The sequence below is a fragment of the Eutrema salsugineum genome, unplaced genomic scaffold (assembly GCF_000478725.1).
Source record: "Eutrema salsugineum unplaced genomic scaffold, Eutsalg1_0 scaffold_22, whole genome shotgun sequence".
NCBI classification, from domain to species: domain Eukaryota; kingdom Viridiplantae; phylum Streptophyta; class Magnoliopsida; order Brassicales; family Brassicaceae; genus Eutrema; species Eutrema salsugineum.
This window is the reverse complement of record NW_006256812.1, coordinates 897,735-918,954: the sequence shown is the minus strand read 5'-3', so window position 1 is coordinate 918,954 and position 21,220 is coordinate 897,735. Positions and strand designations below refer to the sequence as shown.

General features: G+C 39.6%; 7 protein-coding genes across 8 annotated transcripts; 3 read left to right on the top strand and 4 right to left on the bottom strand.

Moving 5' to 3' along the window:
• Positions 1-256: 256 nt before the first annotated feature.
• LOC18015418 (UTP:RNA uridylyltransferase 1) lies at positions 257-3,296 on the bottom strand. The gene is made up of 6 exons (XM_006397678.2): positions 2,006-3,296; positions 1,469-1,840; positions 1,146-1,369; positions 982-1,045; positions 712-902; positions 257-624 (listed from the first exon to the last, which is right to left on the bottom strand). The coding sequence occupies exons 1-6, from the start codon at positions 3,191-3,193 to the stop codon at positions 390-392; spliced, it is 2,274 nt and encodes a 757-aa protein (XP_006397741.1). The 5' UTR covers positions 3,194-3,296; the 3' UTR covers positions 257-389.
• A 500-nt stretch (positions 3,297-3,796) lies between these two features.
• On the bottom strand, positions 3,797-4,813 carry LOC18015451 (probable carboxylesterase 9). The gene has a single exon (XM_006397677.2). It carries the CDS (start codon positions 4,811-4,813, stop codon positions 3,839-3,841), a length of 975 nt encoding a protein of 324 aa, XP_006397740.1. The 3' UTR covers positions 3,797-3,838.
• A 914-nt stretch (positions 4,814-5,727) lies between these two features.
• LOC18015450 (probable carboxylesterase 8) lies at positions 5,728-6,707 on the bottom strand. Its single transcript, XM_024155122.1, is given in 2 exon segments — positions 5,728-6,215; positions 6,218-6,707. Coding segments are annotated over 2 exon segments (978 nt in total).
• Positions 6,708-7,386: 679 nt separating this feature from the next.
• LOC18015449 (receptor-like serine/threonine-protein kinase At2g45590) lies at positions 7,387-9,810 on the bottom strand. 2 transcript variants are annotated; one of them, XM_024155030.1, is made up of 2 exons: positions 9,646-9,810; positions 7,387-9,541 (listed from the first exon to the last, which is right to left on the bottom strand). In XM_024155030.1, exons 1-2 carry the CDS (start codon positions 9,666-9,668, stop codon positions 7,630-7,632), a joined length of 1,935 nt encoding a protein of 644 aa, XP_024010798.1. In that variant the 5' UTR covers positions 9,669-9,810; the 3' UTR covers positions 7,387-7,629. The 2 variants fall into 2 exon arrangements, with proteins under 2 accessions (XP_024010798.1, XP_006397738.1); XM_006397675.2 differs by having other exon boundaries at positions 7,387-9,810.
• Positions 9,811-12,217: 2,407 nt separating this feature from the next.
• LOC18015448 (cytochrome P450 76C3) lies at positions 12,218-14,586 on the top strand. The gene is made up of 4 exons (XM_024155066.1): positions 12,218-12,594; positions 12,890-13,431; positions 13,519-13,797; positions 14,248-14,586. Exons 1-4 carry the CDS (start codon positions 12,228-12,230, stop codon positions 14,584-14,586), a joined length of 1,527 nt encoding a protein of 508 aa, XP_024010834.1. The 5' UTR covers positions 12,218-12,227.
• Positions 14,587-15,541: 955 nt separating this feature from the next.
• Positions 15,542-17,426, top strand: LOC112086202 (cytochrome P450 76C2-like). Its single transcript, XM_024155057.1, is given in 3 exon segments — positions 15,542-15,967; positions 16,324-16,817; positions 16,820-17,426. Coding segments are annotated over 3 exon segments (1,410 nt in total). The 5' UTR covers positions 15,542-15,572; the 3' UTR covers positions 17,341-17,426.
• A 1,173-nt stretch (positions 17,427-18,599) lies between these two features.
• LOC112086190 (cytochrome P450 76C2-like) lies at positions 18,600-20,604 on the top strand. Its single transcript, XM_024154993.1, has 3 exons — positions 18,600-19,021; positions 19,252-19,774; positions 19,887-20,604. Exons 1-3 carry the CDS (start codon positions 18,624-18,626, stop codon positions 20,502-20,504), a joined length of 1,539 nt encoding a protein of 512 aa, XP_024010761.1. The 5' UTR covers positions 18,600-18,623; the 3' UTR covers positions 20,505-20,604.
• The last annotated feature ends 616 nt before the right edge of the window (positions 20,605-21,220 follow it).

Genomic DNA, 21,220 nt, shown 5'->3' with positions numbered 1-21,220 from the left:
AACACAGCCATTTTTCTTTTTGTTTGCATTATGATAAATAATATTATTCCAACTATATTAACTTATTTATTTTTGTTCCAAATTTCATTTAGCGTTTTTTTTTCCCTTGGTCACACAATAAAAGACAGGTTTATTAATCAATCTGATAAAACACTTTATTTTCTTTTTAATGAATTTCACTTAACAATATATATATATATAATATTTTTTTTTTCTGGTCACACAAGATGAGATATGTTTAATCAACCCATTACGCTTCAACATAAAAGACTTACTTCTTTGTTGGGTCACAAGCAAGAATCCAAAACACCCAAAAAAAGAAACGGAGAGAGCGAACCTAACCATGAATATATACAAGCCACACGAATTCAGATTCAATCTTTTCAAAGCTAATTGTGGGCTTGGCCATTATTATCACCAGGGAGATATGGTTCGAAAAGCTTGGCAGATGGGTTAGGATCTTCATGCATAACCTCTGCAGCTCGTTCGAACTCTTCTCTCAACACTCGGATACTAAACTTATCCACGACTCGACCCAGATCATGGCTCGTCTCAAACGGATCCTCTATGCATATCAGGTGCCTATCGTTCCCCACCCTTCTGGTCCAGTTCTTCTCTCGCTTCCTGCAACCAACACATATTGATTTCATTTTTTCATCTCTGAGATTGCTTCACATAAAGTAGAAGATTAGAGTGTTTTGATTTTTTTACCCAAGTATGGAACCGGTGCGGACAGATACAACGGTGTTCGCATAGTCGTGACCGTATGCCCAGTAACTGAAAAATCCCCACACCAGCTCAGCTATGGTCTCCTTGTTACTCGATCTGCCGAGTGTTTCAACATTATCAAAGTATGCGCAACGGATATTATCTACCCGAACTAAGTATGTCGGCTCCATTTTCTGCACAGAGGAAAAGCCTTTTTCAATAAAAGAACAACATTCATAACATTACACATACAGATATTATTAGTATACACACCTGTAAGCAAGGAAGAATTGGCGGCCTACGCTGTTGTAAGAAATGAATGCACATCAAAACATACCTGTAAGAGTTTCATCATATATATAAGAAAGAACTCTTTTTATTATTTAGTTTTGTGCAATCGAAAGTTACTACATTTAGAAGTCTTTAAGAGAGCTTACGCGTAGCTGGAAAGTGTTCCTTGATAAGTTTCATTAACCCTTCTTGATTTTGCCCAATGTTTCACAATGAAAGCCAACTGCCTTAAACGTCCATCTATCCGAGCATAATCTCGCAGGAGCTTTGTGTTCACAACAGCCAACACATTGTTGATGCAGATATCACAAGATATGCCAGTAACCGGATCCATAAGTTTAACTATAGGAACCCTAGCTCGTGTCAGTGCCTACACAAAAATATAGCAATAAGATTCAATAGCCAGAAAAAGAAGTATTAAGCACTTGATCAACATTTTTCTTTGTATTAGCAAAAGCATTTATTTCACCTGCACGTTTTGGAGATTATCTGATTCCAAAATATCCGCCAGCTTTAACAACATCTCAGATTTGTTGATATCATCATCTTCGATTGCAAGGCAAACATCGATGTCACTCTTTGGGAAACCAAAAGAGTTAGCACAAGAACCGTACAGATAAAGCTTTGCATGAGGCCATTCTTTGCCAACTAAATGCTCTAGCCGGGCCATTAGCTGTTTCTGCTTCTCTAATTCCTCTTCTGCAGGAATAAGAGACTCGTACACTGCGATGAAAGGAGCATCATACATGTGGATGTCATATCGACATGCCATATACCTCCATCTATGAATTCTTGAGCTTTGACGAAGCAGGCGCTGACCCCGAGTGTCCATTCTCGATTCCTGAAAACAAAACCCCCACTTAGATCATCTTCCTAACCTCAAGAAAAAGCATCATTTCTTAATTTGGAAATATTTCCAATGAGTCGTTAGTGCTCAAATAGAACTGGTGATTTCAACTACTGTATACAAGATCACAAGCTGACCCTAGAAAAAACTGAAATATACCTTTTCGCGAGAAGTCCGGCTATTATTCTTCCCATCTTTGGCATTCTTATCGTCAGTTTCATCTTCAAGCAATAAAGACTCAACAATATCTTCCCCAAAACCCTCAATGTCGTCATCACCAGGGCCACACTCCCCATTGCCCTCCCTCTTTCCTTTACTGAACTGCCCCAATTCCTCTTTACGTCCAACTCCACCACCACGAGCTTCTTTATTCAGCATCGAAATGGAATCCTCAGCATCAGCTGCTGAAACAGAATATAGATTTGTACCCATAGGTGGTCCTGGTTGATCAATCTGTTGACTAAGATCGAATCTGCCCTCATTCTGGATAGATAATCTCCTTAATCTATCAACCTCAGCAATAAAATCAACACTTTTATGATCCCATAAATTAGAATGCTCGCCTTTTTCTTTATCATGATTATTCCCCTGGAAACTACCCATCCCTTTACTTCCTAAATCCATATCCCAACCTCGTTGGTTACTCGAGAATCCAGGAGGAGGAGGAGGAGGAAGAGTAGACTTGGAGCCCCTGCCGTTACTCCCAATAGGACCCCAGTTTCCTCTTCTGCTGTTGTGTTCATGGAAATCGTGAGACAAGTTTGGATCCGAATTAGGATTCGGGCCAACGGATCGGGGATGATGATTGGCAGAACCAATATTGGAATCGAGCTTCAAGTTCCCGTTGAGTAACCCATTAAGGCTCTGAGCAGCATCTCCGGAGAAAGAACCAAAAACAAGCTTTTGCGGCGGCGGCGGCTGCTGCTGCTGCACCATCGACTGAATTCCAGCTCCAGTCAACCCTAATCTATAAGCATCTTCTGCTGATACTCTTTGATTACCGTCGAATTGGTTCGCAGGAAAAGGGTTAAGCGGAAATTGAGAAAACCCTAACAAATTGGGCGAGTGATTAGGAGGAGGTGCCCAGGGAGAAGCATGTGTACCGGGTCGATCACGACCGTTCGAGGACCAATTCGACGGAGGAAAAGCATTCACGGTGGGGCCAACGGCTGCAATGGCCGGATCGAGAGCGAACGACTGATGCTGGGGACCGGCTGATCTGGTCAAAGGATTGTTGTTGTTGTTGTTGTTGTTCTGCTGGTAAGGTCTTCTGTGCAAAAGCGACAGTAGAAATTCTCCGCCGTTTTCCGATGGTGGAGCTGGAGAGTCAGCACCACCGTCCGCCATGGAGGCGAGAGAGAGAGAGAGAGGGAAAGATGTTTTGAGCGAAGTGGAACACTTTTTTTGCGACACTTCGGGAAGTCGGAAGATCTTTCAATGTAGAACAATGACTCGATCGTTCGTGTGTGTGCCTTTTAAGATAGTCAAGGTATGACCCCACGCATATAATATCTTCTTCACCGTCCGATGTTTAGGATTTCTAAATCTGTATCACAAGTTGTACTTAAAATTGAACTAGGTTTAACTAAACCCAAGTTTTAATAATTATACACGTTGCAATAATTAATAGAGTTATTCGTGCGGATTATCTGGCAATAAATATACCTAATATGAGATTATTTTCTTCCATATAGGCAATTTGGTCTCAATACACTGTTTACTGAATAGAGTATTTAATAAAAATAAATAGAAAACGATAGAAAAAGTTGAATGGAATGGTGAAATTTTTGTAATTAACAATGTCAAATAACAGAATTATGGAATAGTGACATTATTTAAGCGAAGACGTCAATGTTCACTTAAAAATATACAATTTCAAGTATGCCAATATTTGATGAGACAATATCTCTATGTAATTGCTATATGTATGTATGAAGAAGAGAAAAACTAACGAGTGACGACTCGCGACGAATGGAACTTTGGATTGAATAATTAATTAATAAAGTCTCTGATCATATTAAGAAGAGCGACGGCTCGACGTGGATCAACGAGCTCGATTGCATGGAAGCCGGCATCGTCAAATCTTGCTTCAACCCTAACCCCAGACTTAACCAGCAAAGTCACAAATTCTTGTTGCCAATCAACCGCCGTGTCTCCGCCGTATCCGATCACCAAACACCGTCCCAAACGCCCCACTTTCTCCTTCTGCGGCAAATAACCCATCGGATTACAGTACCTGTGATCCCGATCAACTCCTTCCGGCAAAGTTAGTTCCCACAAGGCGTCAATCGCCGGAACCGGCATCAGCGGATCGGCGAAGTTCACCAGCTCCGATTTCGTCCTCGTTTTCCCGCCGAAAAACGGTTGGTAAAACACGCATCCGTCTATTTTTAACGGCGTTAAATCGTGGTCTAACGATCTGAGCGCTAATTGGAAACCGATGTTAGCGCCGTTACTCGAACCGCAGATGTAGCACCTCGAGAAATCGGCGTAGTCTCTAAGCCAAGGCTCGCCGTTAGTTGGGTCAACGGCTTGTTGTTTGACCCAAAGCAGAGCGTCTAATGCGTCGTCGTATTGAGCTGGGAGTCTATGCTCAGGAGCTAAACGGTAGTTAACGGAGACGATGATCACCGTTAACTCGCTCGCCATCTGAGAGCAACCACGGTTGTTCGCGGGGGAAGTGGCTGGGTAAAGGATCCAACCAGAGCCGTGGAGATGGAGGATGATTGGGAGACGAGCGACGGCGTTATCGTTGGAAGGGATATTTGTTGGTCGGAAAATCCGTACGGTCACGCCGGTTTCGTGGTTGATGGTGACGTCTTTGGAGGCGGTGAGCTTTCCCGGCGATGGGTCCGGGTCGGGATTGACCATCGGAAAGACGAAGTGGCGCGTGCAAGAGCCATCGGGGTTGATTGAGATGTTGAGGTGTTTGTACGGATCAAATGCGGGACGAGAGACACGTGACATGGTTTTATTTTTTAATTACGTGATTAAGAGGAGATTAATTACGGTAAACTTTGATTAGGAAGAAATGTTTGGAGTTTTTTGTTTTTTGTTTGTTCTTTTTTTGTGTGTGATTAGGATGAATGCACGGATTAATTTGTGGTCATGCTTTTGCTCAGTTTAACGTCATTGACCAATTCAACAATGATTTGATAATTTTGTCTAAATGAGGAATCAGTATATAAAATGATTTGTGCATTTGAATGGGAAACATATCCCTCAAAACTAAATTAGATGGAATTAGTAGCATAAATACGGTCAAAATTTCCAAGTTTATTATATTCGCTCCTCTATAAAACTTATAGTTGCATGGTAATAGTTTGATTAAAAATTGCATGTATCTCCTTAATTCTATATGTCTAATGCATGCTTTTTAATTTGATATCCTAAAAATTGCATGTATCTCCTTAATGCAATATCCTAATTAAACAACTGTGTAAATCGCACTAATCATAATTTGATAATTGAAACCAGAGCTACTGCCTCTCTCTTTAATTCTATATGTCTACTCCATGCTTTTCCATTCCTCGTAATGCCGTTGTTTGGCTGATGCTTTAGCAAAACATGTATTTTGCTTTGTAAATTGTAAGTGTAATATTTTCGATTCTTGACCCCTCTTTTTTTACTGGCCGAAATCATAATTTGAAATTTTGATAAGCATAGACAGTTCACCTATGAATGATTCCAAGTGTTTAAGCGTTAAGCGGCACTCGAACATCCGATCCATTTTGAACAGCACATAATTAAAACTGTAGCAGAATGCGAATCATTAGGTTACGTTCACCATTATTATTCCCCCGGTTATGGATTATATAACAATCGCTGAGATAATTGATTACAATTCATAATAAGACATTTATTATTAGAACGGAGTAACACTACATGTTGGACGGTGGAGCAGTGAATGAACAACTCTTCATAAAAGCCTCAACGGTGTCGTATAAAGCCTTGGCTTTGTTCGCATCAAACAACTCACACGCATGAAACCCATCTTCATCGAACCTCGTCTCCACGTGCACCCCACGCGCCTTCAGCATTTCCGCCACGTGTTTTTGCCGATCCACCAACGGATCCCCACCGTAACCGTTAATCAGAGTCGACGGAAAGCGTCCCATTTTATCCTTTTCTTGGGGCCCACTGCTCTTGATCGGGTTACTGTACACGTGGTCGCGATCTACACCGTCGGGTAAACAAAGCGACCATAGCAAGTGAGTCGCTGTTAACGGGCAGATTCGATCGTCTTTAAGACGTAACTCGGAATCCGACGGCTCAACGCCACCGAAGAAAGCTTGGTTCATTATCAGCCCTTGGATCTTAACCGGAGAGAGATCCGTGTCCACAACACGCAACGCTACGCTGTAGACGATCCTCCAGAGCTCGAACCCATCACGAAGCATTTGGAGAAATCTACGCCGTCTTTCAACCACGTGTCGCAATCACCGCCGTTGATTGCGCCGCGAGCTTGATCCCGGAGCCATAAGACTGCTTCGACGGCGTCGTTGTACGCCGCCGGGAGACGGTGTTCTGGAGCTAGACGGTAGTCGACAGAGAGGATCAGGGTTTGAAGACGATCAGCCATCTTGCTGCATGATTCGTGGAAAGGAGCGGAGGCGGCGCCGTAGAGGATAAATCCGCCGCCGTGGAAGTAAATGAGTATTGGGAGTTTGGTTTCCCGCGAAATATTCCGGGGTTTGAAGATTCGGATAAATGTTTTGTTGTTTGGGTTTAAAGGGATGTCTTTGGATTGCTCCGTCGGGGGCAATTTGGGGAAATCACGGTGTCTGGTCAGAGACCCATCTGAATTAAGTGAAATGTTGAGGAACTTGAATGGATCACTTGAAGGTGGAGGAGCTTCCATGGATGCTTCAGAGAAAGAGAGAAGGAGAAATATATTTTTGTGGTAAAATGTGTTATAATGAAGAAGAAATGGGAAATTAAGGATCTGAGAGGTTGAAAAGATCAACCTTCTCAGTAAAGAGGGGGACTTTTTCATTCAAAGTTGCAGCTAGATTTGCCTAGAGATTAGTGTGGAATTTGCAAAATATCTCTCCATTAAAAGTGGCTCAGATTAGACTGTGTACAATGTACTACTAACGATTACATTGTCACCAATCTTAAAAGCAAACCTAATATAACAGCTAAATATCTTTGTGTACCATAAAATAAACGGCCCAGAAATTAAATGTGTGCAGACTTCTGTTTTCCCTCATCCAATGAACTCGTGTTCTTTATGGTGTCTGATGTATAGTTTAAAATTTTGTTTGACTAAAAGACTTGTTTTAGAGTTTAGAATAAAAATTCAGGATTGAGGAGGACTGTTATATTTGTTTAAGACAATGCATTTTGATTTTGAATTTGAATGATGGGAACACTTGCAGAGAAGTATATTCTGCTAAAGTCACAACCTTTGGATGTGAAGTACCACTTCCATGAAAATTAAGAGCACTACAAGAGAGAGAACAAAAAAGGTAAATTGTGCCATACGCTATATACCCTTCGTTTCAGACACGGGAGACAAGGTGGCAAACATGTTTAGATCTGGGTCCATCTAGTCTTGAGCATAGATTTTAGCAAATAAAAAAGGCAGTTAAACTCTAATCATGATCATGTTCTTAATGTCAATTGGAAACTTTTTATTGTCTAACTAAAATGTCAAGCAACTAGATCCTCAAAAATACTTAAAATCTAATCTTATGGAATCAAACAGTTTCTACAACTCGCATTTGGTTTAAAGGTTATGAACCGAACAAATCTACACTTGGCTGAGCTCAAAACCAACTTCACCGTGCTTTCTTTCTTGACTTAAACGGAAAACCCATAGGCGGCGAAGGCGAGAACTCAAACGGCAAATGAGGTGGCTCAGCCCCACCCGAAAGCATCTGAACAATCTCCTTCATCGTCGGTCTCTTAACCGGAGATCTTTGCAAACACAACAATGCAATAGTAATACAAAGAACCGCTTGGTCTTTCTCCAAAGAATGTATGGATTTATCAACTAACTCCAGCAATTTACCGTTGCAAGCCAATTGCTTAGCCCATGATATCAAATTAGCCCTCTCAAACTCCGACATGGGCGATGCAGTCACCTGCAATGGCCGTCTCCCTGAGACAAGAACCAAAAGCAGAACCCCAAAACTGTAGACATCACATTTCTCAGACAACACACCCCCACCGCCACATTCTGGTGCAATATAACACACCGTACCTCTCATACTCGGTGTGCTGCTTACTCCACCGCTCTTCTGAACATTAACATCACACCATAAACCTGAATCTTGACTGTTTTTTTTGCCCATGACCGATTTTAGATCTCCGCTTAACCCATCTACCCACCAATCTACGCTATTTCTCTTCTTTCTCTTGGTAGGGTTATAATTCTGCTCATGAACAGAGGCAGAGTCATCCTCTCTATGAAACCAAGAGTCAATGCTTGAGATTGAGCTTAACCCTCTTTTCTTCTTCTTTTTCTTTTTCCTCTTCTTTTTAGTTAGCTCTTCACAAAACTCTTCCTTCCACCACTCTCTAGGCTTTCTCTTATTCTCTTTCTTTTTCTTCTTAGACACTGATGATGATCCATCACCATTTTTGACCCACTCTTTGTTGTTGTTACTCTCTTTCTTAATCTCACTCCCAATCCATTCCATCACGTAATCCTTCACACTCCCTGATTCAATCCTTTCACCATTGTTGTCATGTTTCCACCACCAGTCTCTCTTCGAAACCACTTTTTGCTTACTACTCTCCACACTCATTTGTTCCAAACAGCTCTCTGAAACACTCTCTTTCTCCAAACCCACCTCCGGTGATAATCCCGATTCTGCTCCGGGAGATGCCGTCAAGATGCTAACTGTATAATTCTCCGGCGACGGTATCAATGCCGGCCCCGGAGATGCTCCGGCCTCCGCCGTCAAGACGCTGATTCCACAATTCTCCGGTGAAAGTACCGATGCAGACCCCGGAGACACTCCAGTCTCCGGTGACATATTAGCAACATTACTTTCTTCAAACACAGTAATCACACTTTCAGCTTCCTCCAGAATCGACCCATTATCTTCAGCAACATCCTTTCTCCTCTCTTCTTCCTCAATCTGAATCCTAGTATCGAAATCCTCAGACTTTACCCTCGCGAGACCGAAATCTCCAATTTTGGCCTTGAAATCAGAATCGAGAAGGATATTACTCGGCTTAATATCTCCATGGATGATGGCTGGTTCACAATAGTGGTGAAGAAACTCGATCCCCTTTGCGATATCAGTCGCAATCTCAAATCGCTTGTTCCAATCCATAAGCTGCTCACATTTGCGATCCAAAAGCGCGTCCTGTAAACTACGATTAGCCATGAGCTCGTAGACGAGTATAAGCCGCCGGCCACGACGATCGGAGGAGAATCCAAGGAGAGAGACGACGTGAGGCGAGCTGATAAGGTGAGAGGAGAGAGAAAGCTCGTTATGAAACTCACGCTCGCCTTGCAGAGACCCAGTGGAGGAGTCCATGACTTTGACGGCGAGTGAGTTGCCACTCGGGAGATCAGCTTTGTAGACGGAGCCGAATCCGCCATGGCCGAGCTGAGTCGACTCGGAGAAAGAGTTTGTTGCGCGGCGGAGCTGAGTGTAAGAGAAGCGACGACATTGGTAGTGTTGAGGAGACTTGGAGATCAGATCAGATGGAGCCGTACGGTTTCGGTAGAGTCTCCTGTAGAGAAGTATAGTGAAGAGGATAAGTAGAGCTCCGATTAAGGTTAGAGAACCGGGAATGATAAGCGGAAGGGTCTGGAAACGGTGGTGACCGTCGCTAACCATCGTCGGCAGCGGCGAGACATCCGGCGGAGAGTGGCGAGATGGCATTTACGTAAATAAAGAAGTAAAGACGTCTCATTTAAACCAAAGGATCCATGGAAGAAAGAAAGAAAGGTGATAAGTTTCCCAACTGACAAAATTAACAATTTCTCCAGCTACTCGCGAGTCGCGAGCTCGCTAAAGGTAAATTAAATTCAGAGAATGACTTAATTTTTTTATTTAAAATTGTTATAAGTGAGGATAATAGAGAGAGAGAGAGAGGTGCTTGTGTGACAGGAGTGACTGGAGTGTATATGGTGACGTGTCGGAGAATAAATGGGGGATTGTGACTGTATAATTGTGACTGTATAATTGTGACAGTCATGTGAGCAGATATTAATTGGGCTTTGTCGTTTAGCGATGACCGGTGAGATAATCGCCGAGTCGTGAGATTTTAAGGCGCGTGAGGTGAGACTCACGAGGGTTTCGGGGTTTTGGTTTGAAACGGTCCATGAGATTTTTTTAATTGCGAAGCGACGGTGAAGTCAACCTTCGCCTTATATGTGAGTGTGTGTTGGAGCTAAGCCGTATGCGTAGTTATAATCGATTCACTAAGCCGTCTACTTATAACATTGGTTAAACAACAAAACGTCTGATTATACCTCTACTTATAATCGATTCACTAAGCCGTATGCGTAGTTAATCGGCAATTTAGATCTGATTTTGTTATGACTATACCTCTAATTGTAATTGGTTAGATTGTAGCTAGTGTTATTAGATCTCTATTAAAAAAATTCTAAATTTATACTATTTATAGCTATATGCATGCGATTTGTAAAATTTATATAATATCTATTTTTCTTATTTTCTTTTATTATTATTAGGAGACGTGTTGGTGACGTCAGGGCAAGGAGGCATTGTTCAGGTCGCCTTTCCGGGTGATGGGATTTTGACCTTTTCAATTTCACCCTTTATCGCTTTGGGTTGACTCTTATTGGATTTTGGTTTGGTTTGTTTTTTTTTTTTTTTTTTGCGAACTTTTTTTGGTTTGTTTTGGTTTTACTATTGGACCAAAACACACGCACGAGTTATACAAAATCATGAGAAACAATCGCAAATCCCCTTTGATAGTTAGGTCAACCGAAGCGAATGAATATTTTTGTTTGTTATAGAGTAAGGTTAATTTAATTAAGTAGTTGGGGTAAACGTGTAATTATAGGTTTGACTTCAGTAACATCGTTGGAAACTTGAAAAGGGAATCTATGGAAAATATAAAAAGGCAAAAAGAAAAGCGATAAACACAAAGCCTTTTTTAGGTTTAGTGCAGATTCAGATGTACTTTTAACGTATTTTTAAATGGAGATTGGAGAAGAAACAGAAGAAGTGATAGAAATGCTCATGTGAGTTCCACTATTCAACCTCCTTTTAATACCCTTTTTATAAAACGAAAATTTTGTAACTATCAACTACTACTGTTTACTATACGGAACGTTATAAACCAACAATTGTCGGGTTTTGTGACCGTGATCCCCAACTTTCCAGCACCGTTACATAAATTAAAAGTTATATTGTTCTATTGTTTTTTACATACCTATAATTGTTCCACAATCATCGAAGAATAAGCACTAACAGTTGATAATAGGGTTACTTACTAGATAACCAATCCTTATTTTATATGTCAAATGTCACGGATGCAAAAGCGGAAATGTACTTACGTGTGATTTCATATGTTCTCTGGTCAGACTACTTCAGCAAACTCTTCATTTAAGTTTTATATTTCAATGACTAGAGAAATAATCACACAAAAATGAAGAAAAGTAACTTGTTCGAAGGCGGTATCGATAATAACTGTGGAAAATCATGACAATTTATTTTCAGATCGTCTCTGCTAAGTGAAGTCATATCAAACTGCATGTTGGAAGAAAAAGAGATGATTTTCCAATAATTTCCATTACACATAATATTGATCGAAACACTTTTAATTAATAGTCTCATTAATTAGCAAATATCAAGAGATACACATTAAATGGCAAACAGATTCAGCAGCTTAACCTAACAATGGAACAAACAAAAGCTAACACTAAATGAAGAGAGCAACGTACACCTAAACACGTGGTTAAGCTGCCAAATAGTAATCAATGTGAAAAATGTGGGGATCGATAGACTAACAGCACATTACAGTATAATAATTCAAAAGCAAGCAGCACTAATTGTTATAGCATTTCAATATTTCATCAACCCGACATAATCGATTATGTATGTTCTATCGGCCATCAGCAATTAGGGTGAGTACTTATTAATTAACTTTACAACTTTCCATAACTGTGCATGACAAGAATCAAACTCTTACAATTAGTTAGTTCTATGTGTTATAAGCAAAAATGGATACATTACACCTAACAACCAGTACCATAATGACAGTTTTGCGAGCTTTCTTCTCCAAATTAGATAATATGAAATAAATGTATATAAAAAATTGAAAAATACGAATATAAAAATGCATGATGGTGTTATATTTTTTTTATCTATTCAATATATTCAAGTAAGAAAAGGAGAGCGAACAAGAAAACGGTCTTGGAATGGACCCCTCACTAATTCCGACCATGACTCTGGTCCTCTGTTTTCTCTTAACGTTCTTCTTTTTCTTCCTCTCCACCGCAAAAACGCGGAGGAGAACAGGCAGCGTCCGAGGCTCACTTCCGCCGGGTCCTCCGGGACTCCCATTAGTCGGAAACATATTCCAACTCGGCTTTAATCCTCACCGTTCACTTGCTGTCTTTTCGAAAACTTATGGTCCTATAATGAGTTTGAAGCTTGGAAGGTTAAACGCAGTGGTTATATCATCACCAGAAGCAGCTAAAGAAGCACTTAAAACACACGACCATGACTTGTCCGCTCGAACCTTCAACGACCCGATTCGAGCCTTTGATCACCATAAACATTCCGTTGTTTGGATTCTTCCGTCCGCTCGTTGGAGGAACTAAACTCTGTCTAAGATCAAGATTTCGTTTTTTCTTCTTTTCTGTTTGAACTTTGAAGTAATTTGTATAAACCAGACAAAAAGTTAATTCGGTTAAAATGATTTTTGTTTTTTTTTTTGTTTTTATCCAAGAATTAAGAAATCCAAATTAAAGAGATATTTCTATACAGAAAAAGCCCAAACTGAAATAAAAACAATACCAATAAAAAATAAAACAAAATTGTAGTCCTACTTTGAAGTTTTGAAAACATGCACACACGTGAATTAGCCACAAGTCTGATGAAGTTCTGTTTGTATACATGTTCAGGTTTCTGAGGAAAACAATAGTGAAAAATTTGTTATCGCCGCAGAAACTAGACGCTGTTCAAGCTATAAGGACGAAAAAAGTGGAGGAACTTGTGAGCTTAGTAAACAAATATTGCGAGAGAGGAGAAGCTATTGACATGGCTCGTGCTTCCTTCGTCACAGCTTTCAACATCATCTCAAATGCTCTGTTTTCTGTAGATTTGGCCACGTATGACTCTAACTCGTCCTCTTGCGAATTCCACGACACGGTGGTTCACCTGATGGAGATCTCCGGGAAACCCAACGCAGGAGACTATTTCCGGTTTCTGAGGTTTCTTGATTTGCAAGGTAGCCGAAAAGAGGCGGCGCTTTGCATAGAGACGTTATTTAGGGTTTTCCAAGAATTTATCGATGCTCGGATGGTGGCCAAAAGATTTTCTCAAACAGAGGCTTCGAGTATCGATATGTTAGATTCCCTTCTGGATCTTACACAGCAAAACGAAGAAGAATTCAGCATGAATGATATGAAACACTTGCTTCTCGTAAGTCTTGCATAAAACACCAATTGATGGCAAAGTTAATAGGATATACAATATCATCGATTGAGCTCTTTTTATTTTGTGTGACAGGACTTGTTTGTTGCGGGGACGGATACAAACTCGAGTACAATGGAGTGGGCGATGACGGAGTTAATCCGTAACCCGGAGAAGATGGTCAAAGCTCAGAGTGAGATACGGCAAGTGATTGGTGAAAACGGTGCCGTTCAAGAATCTGATATCCCGAGGCTCCCTTACTTGCAGGCAATTGTGAAAGAGACTCTTCGTTTGCATCCTCCAGCTCCTTTGATCCCTCGAAAATCAGAATCCGATGTCCAAATCTTCGGTTTTCTCGTTCCTAAACACACTCAGGTTTATTTCAGTACTCAATGATTGTTATAAACTAGTAAAAATCGATATTATTCATTATTAGATTTTAACGAATCTGGAATGCTTTATATAGTTAAAAATACAAAAACTCAAATTCCAAATAGACCTTAATCATTTCAAAATACACATCTAATTTCTTTCTTTTTTGGGTCAAGAATACACATATCTAATTTTAAATTCAGCAAAGATGTCCAAAGTTCATATAGATTTATAAATCACGTAACATCTATGAAGTGAAAAAAGCTACACTAATAGAGTCATATTTAGTAGAGTCATGTTACTTTTTTTGTTCAATTAATGTACAAGTAGAGTCATATTTGGTTTACTTTGAGATTTAATGTGAGTTGTTTGGTTTAGTTTAGATAGATAGGACTTTTGGTTCGATTCGGTTAGATAATAACTCATATCCCTAGCCCATTTTTCATATATTAGGTTTTCGTGAACGTGTGGGCGATGGGAAGAGACTCGAGCGTGTGGGAGAATCCAATGACGTTCGAGCCAGAGAGGTTCTTGGTACGAGAAATCGATGTAAAAGGCAAAGATTTCAAGCTGATACCATTTGGATCAGGCAGAAGGATGTGTCCTGGAATCTCGATGGCTCTTAAGACAATGTGTATGGTGCTTGCCTCTCTCCTCTATTGCTTTGACTGGAAACTTCAAAACGGCGTCGTCCCTCAAAACATGGACATGAGCGAGGTCTTCGGTCTTACCTTACACAAGGCAAAATCTTTATATGTCGTCCCAATCAGAAAACCTACAATATCGTCTTAAAATTACAAACAGGGGTCCTTATGGGTCATGTTAATAATTAAAGACGATGGGAAAAAAAAATACTATAATCTTATGTTCATTATCAAACATACTTTTTAAGTAAAAAATAAATAAATAAGCATGACTATTTTTTTTTTACATAAGATAGAAGAATATTTGTCTCAACCGAATTCACAATGATTGATAATATGTAGACTACTTTTTTTTCTTGAACACCCAACACGGTCATGGGTCTTAAAACAATATTTAACTTAAAACTTGAGAATTGAGAAACTACATAAATTATAATTTTTTTCTTAATGAAAAGTATCACTAAATAAAAGTAAAAGTAATCCAATTAAGAAAAACACGCACGGACGCACCATAGAGCATATATGATATATATACTGTAAATGGTTACAAAATATTACAGAAAACAAAATTTGTCTATATTTTTTCAAAAAAAAAAAACAAAAAAAAACATTTAAAATGACAAGCTACTCAATGCAAGGAAAGGAGTAGGTGTTACTATTCCGATAGGAATCCGGCTTCTTCCAGTCTTGTTGAAAAAAGCCATACAATGAATAAGGTAAGCACCCGTTCTCAAATATATTATAATATGGAGTACAAGGAACATGGAAAGGAACTTAAAGAGAGTAAGAGTGTGTGATTAGGAAAGAAGTTGATCGTATCAGAGATTGAGTTGCTTAGCTTGAAACATTTTGCGACTTGATAACGACCGTTTACACTGAGAGCCCATCCACGTATACGTATCATGTGATTTGGTCGCCGATCGTTAAGTTTTCAAGAAAAGACTTATTGACTTTTTGGGACAAAGGGCGCCCACTTGTATCAAGTCAGATCACATCACCGGTACGATGGATTTTGGACCATAAATTGTAATAAATCTTCTTTTTTTTTTGTTGAATTTTTTTGCTTTTTACACTAATATATAACAAGATTGGCCTGAGGCATGGTGAATCTCATTTATCACTTGAGAAAAAAGGATGGACATTATCTTAGGACAAGTAATGTTCCTCATCGTTTGCTTTATGTTATCATGTTTCTTTATCATTTCCACCACAAGATCCAGACCGAAATCTCTTGGGGCTACGGCGACGCCTCCGGGACCTCCACGGCTACCTATCATCGGAAATATTCACTTAGTCGGAAAGAACCCCCACCATTCATTCGCCGACCTCTCAAAAACGTATGGACCAATCATGAGTCTGAAGTTTGGAAGTTTAAACACAGTGGTCATATCTTCACCAGAAGCTGCAAGAGAGGTTTTAAGAACACACGACCAAATCTTGTCTTGCCGTTGCTCTACTAACTCTATTAGGTCCATCAATCACCACGAGGTTTCTGTTGTCTGGCTTCATCCATCGTCGGCTCGTTGGAGGTATAATTAATATCGATTTTTATTTTTCTCTGTTTTTGATTTGCTCACAAACGGGCAGAACAGATATGAAGATTCTGCAAAGTTTATAACAATCACATAGTCTATGGAATCGCTATTTATGTTTAGCCATTCCTCGATTTAATAAGTTTAATAACTAGAATAATATAATAATTGTTATATTACTCTGTATTTTAGGTTTTCTATGTATGTGAACATATTTTGCTGTTTCTAAGTCAAATACACCTAAATTAATTCCGCATATATATTAACTTTTTCATTTTATGCGATTTCGTATTAAGCCAAAACTTGTTGACTAATGTGTGGTTGTCTATCTTTATGCTTGTGATCTGTCTAAGGCTGTTGAGAAAACTGTCGGTGACTCTATTGTTCTCTCCGCAGCGAATAGAAGCCACGAAAGCCTTGAGGGGGAACAAAGTGAAGGAACTTGTGAGCTTCATCAATGAAAGCTGCGAGAGAGAAGAAGCAGTTGATATTTCTCGTGCATCCTTCATCACAGCTCTTAATATCATATCAAACATCCTGTTTTCCGTCGATCTCGGTAGCTACGACTTGGAAAAGTCCAATGATTTTCAGGACACGGTGATTGGTGTCATGGAAGCTGTCGGGAATCCAGATGTCGCTAATTACTTCCCGTTTCTAGGGTTTCTTGATCTGCAAGGTAATAAGAGGGCTATGAAGGCTTGCACGGATAAGTTGTTTAGGGTTTTCCGTGGGTTCATCGATGCTAAACTAGCGGAAAAATCATCTCGGAATAACCCTAAAAATGCTTCGAGCACTGATTTCTTGGATGGGGTTCTCGAGCTCACTGAAGGAGATGAAGCAGAGCTCAAGACGAGATCAATCGTGTAATTGGTCAAAAAGGCTCTGTTGAAGAGTCTGATATCTCGGAACTTCCCTATTTACAAGCGGTTGTGAAGGAAACTTTCCGGCTACATCCTGCTGCTCCATTACTCGTCCCACGAAAAGCGGATTCCGATGTTGAGGTTCTTGAGTACATGGTGGCTAAAGACTCTCAGGTTTTGGTGAACGTGTGGGCGATTGGAAGAGATCCGAGTGTGTGGGAGAATCCGACCTCGTTCGAGCCAGAGAGGTTTTTGGGGAAAGAGATTGATGTGAAAGGTAGAGACTATGAGCTTACACCGTTTGGTGCGGGACGGAGAATCTGTCCGGGATTGCCTTTGGCTTTGAAGACAGTGCCTCTCATGCTTGCTTCTCTTCTCTATTCCTTTGACTGGAAGCTTCCAAACGGCGTCGTTCCTGAGGATTTAGACATGGACGAGAGCTTCGGTCTCACATTGCATAAGACCAACCCTTTACATGCCGTTCCCGTCAAGAAACGCGCCATTCATTAATTAGCCATTGTAGTAGTATATGTTTTTTTTATAAGTACGTTCGAATTGTTTTGACCTTATGATTTTAAATAAACAAAGAAACCTCTTTTCTTGGTTGCATAAACTTTTTCTCGTGAGGTGTCAGGGTTTGAAGAAATCAAAGGAATCCTTATTATTACTGCCCTGGGTTATATCTTTAGCTCTATTATTGAATTTTCATAATCGATTGATTTTTTTCTTGTCTACACCATTTGAGTTTTGTTAATGCACATACATTTACACTCATTTGCTCCCATCAATTCATGATCACGACCTCTTGTTGACTTATAGAAACTATTTTTGACTAAACCTTTATATTAAAATAAGAAATCTTCATATTCTTTGAAACTAATTAATCATTTGGGTTCCTTTAAACGAACCGGTGGCCATGAGAAATGTGTGGAAAAATAGTTAGGATCAAATTAAAGGAGGAAAATAACAATGAATTGGATGGTGCAGAACATTTCAAAGACAAGGACAAGAAGTTTTTCGAAATTTGTAATTTATTTTCTTCAGTCGTAAGTAACTTGATTTCTAAATATCTTTGTTTATCAATAAAGACGAGTATACGTATCCAACACTTCCACGAAGATGACGTGCCTGATTATGACATATCTATAAATCGATTTGTCGTTTGGTATCAATGGGGTTTACACTATTAGCAACAACAAAGCTAAGAGGATACTAACGGCGTAGTCCGAAAATATGGACCAAGGCTTCGTTTTACGTTGCACAAGACCAAACCAGTATGCCTTCCCATTTAAATTGCTTGTGTCCGACATAAAGAAATTATACTTTTTTATAAAGAAATGATACTTGTTTCTACAAATTTTTAGTTATTCTTAATTATAATTAGTTGGATACGAATATATACACTAGGTAATTGTTTTGTCATTATACAACAAATGTGAGTTTACAATAAAATAAGCTTTGAATTTTAGGTTAAAAAAAACATATAACAAGTTCATAACGAATTGTTTGCGCCTTTACGTCTACGTATCTATCTAGTGTGTGATCACTGACCAGTCGGTCACAAATGATTTTTTTTTTTTCTTGACTTTTTGTTGTATTATCGACAAGCGAGGTCCACTAGTAAGAATTTGAATCCCATCAGCGGTAGGTAGATTTTGGACCTGCAAGATAAATAAATAAATAAATATTTATAAAATTTCCTTTTTTGCCAACTTTAATGATTCTTATATATATCTATCTATCTTATATTATATAAATCTAGTGACTTTTTTTTAATCAATCAAGAAACACAAATGGACATCATCACAGGACAAGCTCTGTTCTTTTTCTTATGCTTTATCTTATCATTTATCCTTATCTTCTTCACCACCTTAAGATCCCGACGGAGTTCTCGGGGTGCCTCCACACTGCCTCCGGGACCTCCACGTTTACCCATCATCGGAAACATACACCTAGTCGGAAAGAACCCACACCGCTCATTCGCCGACCTCTCAAAAACATATGGACCTGTCATGAGTCTTAAGCTTGGATTTTTGAACGCAGTGGTCATAGCTTCACCAGACGCTGCAAGAGAGGTTCTTAGCACACACGACCAAATCTTGTCTGGTCGCTACTTCAATGAAGCGATACGATCCATCAACCATCATGATTTTTCCGTTGCCTGGCTTCATCCTTCGTCTCCTCGTTGGAGGTAATTGAATATGATTTCTTTTTTCTATGATTCCTAGCTAGAAATTTCTAGACCATGAAAATAAAAGCATGCCTCCCAAACGTAGCACTGGACTTGAGCTCAAATCGGGTAACACTGAGGGAAAAACATTCTATAAGTGGTTTGAGCTAACCGTGTTTGAGTTTTGTTTTTTTGGTTTCTAATAGTAAGGAGTCATCATCATAATCCTTCTATTTATGTTATGTTTTCAGGCTGTTGAGGAAACTATCAGTGACTCAGCTGTTCTCACCACAGCGTATTGAGGCCACCAAAGCTCTCCGGATGAAGAAAGTGCAAGAACTTATCAACTTCATGAGTGAAGCAAGTGAGAGAGAAGAAGCTGTTGACATTTCTCGTGTATCCTTCGTCACAGCCCTGAATATCATTTCGAATCTTCTGTTTTCTGTCGACTTGGGCAACTACGACTCGAAAAACTCCAGTGTCTTTCAAGAGATGGTGACCGGTGTCATGGAATCTATCGGAAATCCAGACTTTGCTAACTTCTTCCCATTTTTGAGGTTTCTTGACCTGCAAGGTAATGGAAAGCAGATTAAGGACTGCTCGGAGAGGTTGTTTAGGGTTTTCAGGGAGTTTTACAAGGCGAGAATCGCGGAAAACTCATCGCGGGCGGACAATAAGGATGTTTCGAGAAGCGATTTTCTGGATGCGCTTATTGATCTCAGCCAAGAAGAAGATGAAGCAGAACTCAACATTGAGAACGAACACCTTCTCCTCGTAAGTCTTAGCTTCTATTGCATAATTTATGATCATATGAATGAACTTTGCAAAACAATCAGACATATAATCATAATCAAGATTCAAGATAATATGTGCTTGTATGTGTCAGGATCTGTTTGCAGCTGGCACGGACACAAACTCAAGTACCGTGGAATGGGCAATGGCAGAATTACTCCGAAACCCGAAAACAATGAGGAAAGTTCAAAACGAGATCGATCGAGTGATAGGCCAAAACGGTGTCGTGCAAGAGTCCGATATCCCACTATTGCCGTATTTACAGGCTGTCGTTAAAGAAACTTTCCGTCTGCATCCAGCTGCTCCCCTTCTCCTCCCGCGAAGAGCAGAGACCAATGTAGAGATTCTTGGATTTCTTGTTCCTAAAGATACTCAGGTTTTGGTTAACGTGTGGGCCGTTGGAAGAGACCCGAGCGTGTGGGAGAATCCGACCCGGTTCGAGCCAGAGAGGTTTTTAGGGAAAGAGATCGATGTGAAAGGTAGAGATTATGAGTTAACACCGTTTGGTGCGGGGCGGAGAATTTGTCCGGGATTGCCTTTGGCTTTGAAGACAGTGCCTCTCATGCTTGCTTCTCTTCTCTATTCCTTTGACTGGAAGCTTCCAAACGGCGTCGTTCCTGAGGACTTGGACATGGACGAGAGCTTCGGTCTCACATTGCATAAGACCAATCCGTTGCACGCCTTGCCTGTCAAGAAACGCACCATGAATTAGTTAGTAATTGCTATATTACTTTTTTGTTTAGTAATGATTTTACAAATCGATAAAGCATGTAATTCAGGAGACTATAATTTAAATAAAAAATTATAAATCACAGGATGTGCCGGAAAAAAAGTATAAATCACAGGATGTACGAATTTTAGTTGGTTGACGAACTTATTAGATATTTACAGATAATATGCATTTATTTAAACGGTGTAGCTAAGGGTATCAACTTAAGTTTTAAGCTTGCTACATTATTTCAATATTTTGAATTGTTTGGTTAGAAAAGAAAGTCATCGGATTTAACCCAAAATTTTCTTCTCTGATCATTTGGATGAAAACTCCAAAATGGCGTCGTATACTTAAGTGTTACCTAGGCACATTCACTGTGTCTGTTAAGCCGTCCCAAACAAGAAAGATGTTGTTTAACTGAATAATGATCTTCGAATATTGAAATTTACACTATACCAACCATTTATTTCCGTAATTAATTATTATTTGACATACTTTTAGTGTAGTTGAATAAACTCATGAAAGTCATACGACTACGATAAAATAACAAAACATTTCTTAATACAGTAATGTTGAGTACTAACTTGGTTTATCAGCATAGCGACTGTTTACCGTCGCTTAACTATGTAGATCGTTGTCGTATCTGTTGTAATTAATTGATTAGTATATCGCCTATTAACTGAAAACATATATTTCTTTGACTTTCTATATTCAAG

Bases quoted from the DNA above. Each gene is read 5' to 3' on its own strand.
- LOC18015448 (XM_024155066.1), top strand. From the start codon at position 12,228: ATGACTCTGGTCCTCTGTTTTCTCTTAACGTTCTTCTTTTTCTTCCTC. The intron at 13,432-13,518 runs GTAAGTCTTGCA...TTTGTGTGACAG, and splicing joins ATATGAAACACTTGCTTCTC to GACTTGTTTGTTGCGGGGAC. The intron at 13,798-14,247 runs GTTTATTTCAGT...TTCATATATTAG, and splicing joins TCGTTCCTAAACACACTCAG to GTTTTCGTGAACGTGTGGGC.
- LOC112086190 (XM_024154993.1), top strand. From the start codon at position 18,624: ATGGACATCATCACAGGACAAGCTCTGTTCTTTTTCTTATGCTTTATC. The intron at 19,022-19,251 runs GTAATTGAATAT...TTATGTTTTCAG, and splicing joins CCTTCGTCTCCTCGTTGGAG to GCTGTTGAGGAAACTATCAG. The intron at 19,775-19,886 runs GTAAGTCTTAGC...TGTATGTGTCAG, and splicing joins AGAACGAACACCTTCTCCTC to GATCTGTTTGCAGCTGGCAC.
- LOC18015418 (XM_006397678.2), bottom strand. From the start codon at position 3,193: ATGGCGGACGGTGGTGCTGACTCTCCAGCTCCACCATCGGAAAACGGC. The intron at 1,841-2,005 runs GTATATTTCAGT...TTTTGTTTTCAG, and splicing joins GCCGGACTTCTCGCGAAAAG to GAATCGAGAATGGACACTCG. The intron at 1,370-1,468 runs GTGAAATAAATG...ATTTTTGTGTAG, and splicing joins ATAATCTCCAAAACGTGCAG to GCACTGACACGAGCTAGGGT.
- LOC18015451 (XM_006397677.2), bottom strand. From the start codon at position 4,813: ATGTCACGTGTCTCTCGTCCCGCATTTGATCCGTACAAACACCTCAAC.
- LOC18015449 (XM_006397675.2), bottom strand. From the start codon at position 9,693: ATGCCATCTCGCCACTCTCCGCCGGATGTCTCGCCGCTGCCGACGATG.